Here is a 6,138-nt window from a genome sequence, read left to right as displayed (position 1 = left end):
CTCTTTTGAACCTTTACGCGATTTCCTTCTGTGTCTGTTTATCTGGTCTGCCTGTCTTATTCATGTTTATACCATGGTCTAGGTTGAAAAGGGTGTCGTTTAAAAAGTGATATACTACACCTATAAAATTATTATGACGTTGCTTGACAACGCCTGAGTTAGTCCGCTCAGCTGTGACTTATCAACATTCCACAGTGTTGCGATAAACAGCTGAAAAAACTAACGATTTTAGCTCTAAAACTCATTTAGTATTAATAATTGATTTCATATTTGTTTATTTCGTAAGTGACCATGGTATAAACGGGATAATGCCCTTCGATGCGTCCATTATCAGAAATAAATGGACTTCGCGGAAGCAACCGCCCTCCGCTTCGCATCGGACGGTTCACGCCTCCGCGTAGTCCATTTATTTCTAACAATGGACACCTCGTCGGGCATTATCCCTTACATAATAAAGACCTTAGCTCTTGCAATATTGCTGTAGTATTTTTTTTAGAAATATAAAATACGCCCCTTATATCTTGGTCATATCTTTGCCTATTTTGGTTGAAAATCAGGAATATTTACATACACAGATTGGTATTAATAAATGCACAGATGCACCAATATTGCTTTCTTATAGCAACATGATGCAAGAATTTATCTCTTGGGGCCAATTTTCAATGTGGGTACAGCTTTAGCGCAATTTCATCAAAATGAGTAATTATTTTAAAGGTTGTATCAGCGATTTCAGACACAAAAAAGGCCCAAACATAAATGAACACATTCATCTAATCTTTCCTAACAATCCGCTAGCTGCCTGCCCCATAAGCAGGCCGTCAAAAAAACGCATCTCTGTAGGCCCTAGGCTCCGAGATCTGTACACAAAAACAATAGCTACCAACAGGGGTTGGCAACCACTCAAAAGCAAAATAAAGTGTTTCAACCAAAAACCGACAAGATGCGCGTTTAGGAGAGTTTCAATTGCATGGGAGGGAGGGGGAGGGAGTAGCGAGCTAGCTCTCTGTTTTGTTTGAACATCAACAGAAGTGATGTATCCCCGCTATCGCTGATACAACCTTTAAGGTTTAAAAAACAACATAGTATTTCTTTAATGAGAGAACATTCTTAAAAATCATGATTTCACATATTGTCTATTTATCTCAACTATCTCTTTATCGTCTGTTTTGATATATTGTTCATCTCTTATAAAACTAAATCTCTAATTCAGTTTTAAAAGTAGTGTTTCCATATAATTTCACATAAGACGATTACTCCAAATGGTCTATTTATCCTCTGTTTTTAATATTATGTTGTGCAACTCTTATAATCCCAAGAATTAAAAAATCTTTCATTTAATTTAAGTTGTGCTTCCTATAATTGCAGTTTCATTGCTCATACTAGAGTCTTTTATTCAAATAAATCTCCATAAAATGAGTTTAATCGTTCAACAGAAATTGTATGACATCATAGGACATGTAACTGCAGCCTCAGCATAAATACAGACTTGATTCAACACTATCATTTCAACAGTGCAAAGCAGCCCATGCAGCTGTTGAACTAAATGGCCTGCGATTGGCCAAAGGATTAAGGTGACTCCCTTAAACGCAAGGGTTCGATACAAACCTGGGAATAAGCAATGATTGGGACCATCTTTGCAGTCACCCTCGCAGTGGTGACGGAAATTTGGACTTTTCCTCTGAAGGTAGCTATGAATTAAAGTAATTATAGTGACTTGATCATGTTTAATTGATTAATATACATTAGTACTGATGCATGTTCACAGAATTCCACTATGGTACAAGAAACAGTGGTGAGGGTCAAAAGAAGATACTCTGGTAAGTCACAGTATTCTAGTGATTAAAATGGCATTTACAAACATGAAATTATTATTTTCTGTAATGATAATATCATCTTAAATAAAGTTATAAGAGTGCTCTTAAGTAGGAGAATTCCTTGAGTAGTCGTTGAATAATTGTGTCAGATTTTGTTCATTTTGCAGGAATGTCTATCGACCCTGAGGACATCAATATCATGGACATGATCATTATGGCAAACAGACGTGAGTTGGACTACACTTGCCTAAATGTCCTGTTGCAGAAACTTTGAATACAAAAGGTTCCTTTCTCTGCTTCCAATAGGAGTGGGATTTGCAGGACTTTCCATGCGAGATGGTGACATTGCATCGAATTCAAATATACGCAGTGCCCTTATTTGTCCAGCTAACTCTTGCCTTTGGCCAAAATCAGTGGATGGTTTTGTCTATGTTCCTTACATGATTTCTACATTCTATGGTGAGTACATCAAAAAACGTTTTGCAATCACAAAATTAATTCAGAACAAACAGTGAGATAAAAGTATTTATAAGACCCATACTCAGTATACCTAGAGGTCAGTAAAAGATAAAGCTAAAGCATAAATATGACCAGTGGGCTTAACGAGAGAGGTGGTGATTTTCAGATGACATGGACAGGATCACGATAGAGACAGGTATGCTGGACATCTCGTCTCAGACATGTGTCAAGTTTGTACCACGAACCCATGAAGCCAACTTTATCGACATTCAACCCAAGCGTGGGTAAGAGCCTTTCTGTTTATAAACTATTAAAACAAATTTGACTGTTTTTATTGTATTAAAACAATGGCTTGTAAGTCTGGCCCATGCAAATAGTCAATTTTCTTTTGATGGAAGAATGAGATGACCACCTCAAAGCGCTCTTCTCTCTCCTGCCTCTCCAACAGTTGCTGGTCCTTCTTAGGCATGATTGGTGGACCCCAGACTCTGTCCCTGCAGACCCCGTCCTGCATGTGGTCAGGGGTGGCTTCCCACGAGCTCATGCATGCTCTTAGTTTTGTTCATGAGCACTCGCGCTCTGATCGTGACGCCTATGTCACCATCCTGTGGAGAAATATCATGAGAGGTCAGTATTTGGTTCCCTATACCCTAAGATACACACTGTTCTATCAGATAACACCAGACGCAACTTGAGTGGTGGTTTTGCGTGTAATTTTATGTTTATGTTTGAGTTCATGGACAAATTGCTGGTTACTAAGGCCTTTTTGCTTACATGTCTGACAGGCCAGACACACAACTTTCAAAAGCATAACACCTACCTCAACACAGCATATGATTACAATTCAGTCATGCACTATGGAAGGTAAGAACTGCCACACAGAGTGTGTGTGTGTGTGTGTGTGTGTGTGCGTGCGTTTGTCAGCATTACTATTATGGTTCACGATAGATCAATCCAGGAAACAATGGCTGTTTTTTTCAGGTATGCTTTTACTGCAGATGGTGAACCAACCATAATTCCCAAACCAGACCAAAGCATCCCTATTGGACAGCGAGATGGACCTAGTGTATTAGACATTCATAAAATAAATGTCTTGTATAAATGTGGTAGGTGAAATGATCTGTTATCCTGCTGTTGACTTTGATTTAACATTACATAATTAAATAATTACATTCTTTCATGTTTAATATTGTCAGTTTAATAGTATGTCTTCAAATATATTCACATTTTGTCTAAATTACTTTGATCAAGGAAAACAAAGTCTTCCTTTTCTCTCCACTAGGTGGCATGGTGTAACAAGGAAAATTCATCATTTCATTTCATGTTTAGCACAAGTAGTTTACACAAATGAAAATGTACCTCAAAATAAATTATATTCACTTGAATTTGAATAAAGCAATAGAGATTCTGGCATTTTAATGCAGTTTTGTCCATTATTACAGTCATGGTCATACCAATACCTTCATCTCTCTCTACAGTTAATACACCACCTTTATGTAATACATGTATTGACCTTTATATGTCATTATATGCCTGGTTATCCCCTGATTATAAAAAAAAAACATTTATAGCTACATAGCTGGGTTTAGACTAAAGGCATGAGTAATTCATAACTGAATGTCAGGTAAGTATTGTGAAAGATCAATCTACAGTACCCTCACTGTGCCATTCAGTAACTCCTGCAGTTTACACTGGTAATTAAATGACTGGACAGGCTTTTACCTGGCATGCCCTCTAAATAATCTATTAGCAGTGAGGTGACTTTTGAAGATTTTTGGGGGGGACTTGGTGATCCCAAGATGATACCTTTGTCTATAACTCTCCAACAGTGGTTCTTATGGAATGTTTTGCCTATCTTATCATCCTCCATACTGTACGTGGGGGCAAGATAACCATGGGTCTTTGTCCAAGCATGTTTGTCACTTCCAGTTGATGTCCAGTTGATGAGAACCTTTTAATCATTGTTTTAACTGTAAATATAGGCATTTTCAACAAAGTTCCTAGTTTTTTTAGACAGTCCCTGACTTACAAATATCAACACACTTTCTTTTTATTCAAATTTAGTGTATTCTATTTTTTCCAATGTTGAAAAATGACTAGCGGATTTAGCCTCTGTGTCACTTTATTTTCATACCTTAGTGAAAAAAGAAAGTTACTTCTGAAAGTTCACAGACACTGATTACAGTTTTTTCTGATTGCTTAAGCACATTTTTTGTAACTATGGCTTTTTTTTGCAAAACTCTATACACAAATAGGAAAACCTTTTACCCAATCAGCAAAATATTGTAGTTCTCTTGCAAAAGCTAACACACCTTGCTTAACTCTTCACACCTTCATAAAAATGGTGTTTTCGTATCAAACAGTAAACACAAGCCATCGCAATAGTAAGCACACAATGTGCCAACTACACACTTATGGTATGAATAAAAAACATGGCTTTTGCTTTCTTTGTGCACAAGTTAGACTATGTCAGTTTGAGGTCATACTTTTGTCATAGTTCTGTAAGGGATCCAAACTTCAAGTATTGGAGTTTATTTACACACATTAAAACAAAACACAAGTGTGTTTTTCCAAGTCCAAACACAAAATAGCAATTTCACTAAGACAAAACAAATCAGTCTACACCGGGTGGTCTCTCTCAAAATTTCGTCTACATCACATGCGATGTTCTAGTCCAAGGCACCGGGGAAAATATATTCTGAATGCCGTATCCACGCCTGACATGACAATATCCCCACATGTAGACTGATTTTTTTGCCTGTAAAATGGCTATTTCTTACTCTTCTTACCCTTCCTCTTCCCCCTCTTCGTCCTCCTCTTGCTCCTCCTTGTCCTCTTCCTCTAACTTCACCTCCTTGTCCTTGAGTGCAAAGCAGTGTTTGTGCTTTTAGTTTTGCGAACTCAGTGAGTGGTTTTGCTATAAGTATTAATAGTTTTAGAAATTGTGCTATAAGAATCACGGTTGTGTTTAAGCATTCACAAAAAAAATTAACTTAAATAAGTTGAAATTAGATAGGAAAATGCTTCTGTTAGGTTTTGTATATAAGATTTTTCTATGGGTGCCAATAATTGTGAGCAACGTGTTTTCGTTAAAAATATTTATTTCTTTATGACATTTAACCTTTTTCTTAAAATAAATTTGCTTCCCTTTAAGAGTGGATTTTTCCTCCTTGTTTTCATTGTGAGGGTACAATAAATCACCAAAATATTATTTTGTATACCTGTTTTTAGTCAACTTTACCAAAGGTGGCACTAATTCTGGAGGGTACTGTAACTAACCATTCGTTCTATTCAGTCTTAACAGTGGGCATAATAGTTATGCGAGTATTTCAATTGATATGGTTCAAACAAGGATGTGATTGTAACGTGATTACCACGGCATTGTGATCCGTTCAATCTAGATAATCTTGTTATTTAAAACACCTTGCCCTTCCTACTCTTTTCAACAATAATATTCAGCTTCTCTCTCTTACCTTACAAAAATGAAATTTCGGCAGATTTGCTGCAAACTTGTGGGTGATTTGTGGGAAACAAATGAATTCACTAGAAAATATTGCCAGAAATGTTGCTAATGTTGGCCGCTAGAGGCAAACTTCCAGCAAAGTTCTGGTAACAATGAAAAGCTTGCCACTAGTGGCAAATGTGTTCGCCAATGGTTTGCCACTACACTTAGCCAGTAATGGCAAACTTCCAGTGAACTTCTGGTGACAGACCTAATTTCCATATGACATTGCTGCAAATTTGCTGCACATTGCCAAAAGTAAACCGCAACTGTTTGCCAGAAACCTAATTTGCATGTGAAATTATGACCTTACTGCAAATTTGCGTCAACTGTTCGCCAGAAACCTAATTTGCATGTGAAATT

General features: G+C 37.0%; 1 protein-coding gene across 1 annotated transcript; it reads left to right on the top strand.

Annotated features, from left to right (window-relative positions):
- Positions 1 to 1,454: 1,454 nt before the first annotated feature.
- hce2l1 (high choriolytic enzyme 2-like 1) lies at positions 1,455 to 3,633 on the top strand. Its single transcript, XM_048238777.1, has 9 exons — positions 1,455 to 1,684; positions 1,766 to 1,817; positions 1,982 to 2,041; positions 2,121 to 2,273; positions 2,440 to 2,557; positions 2,722 to 2,900; positions 3,059 to 3,137; positions 3,255 to 3,379; positions 3,556 to 3,633. Exons 1-9 carry the CDS (start codon positions 1,619 to 1,621, stop codon positions 3,567 to 3,569), a joined length of 846 nt encoding a protein of 281 aa, XP_048094734.1. The 5' UTR covers positions 1,455 to 1,618; the 3' UTR covers positions 3,570 to 3,633.
- Positions 3,634 to 6,138: the final 2,505 nt, after the last annotated feature.

The sequence above is a fragment of the Alosa alosa genome, chromosome 3 (assembly GCF_017589495.1).
Source record: "Alosa alosa isolate M-15738 ecotype Scorff River chromosome 3, AALO_Geno_1.1, whole genome shotgun sequence".
In the NCBI taxonomy this organism is placed as follows: domain Eukaryota; kingdom Metazoa; phylum Chordata; class Actinopteri; order Clupeiformes; family Clupeidae; genus Alosa; species Alosa alosa.
Note: the sequence above shows the minus strand (reverse complement) of the source record. Positions and strands in the feature narration are given on the sequence as shown.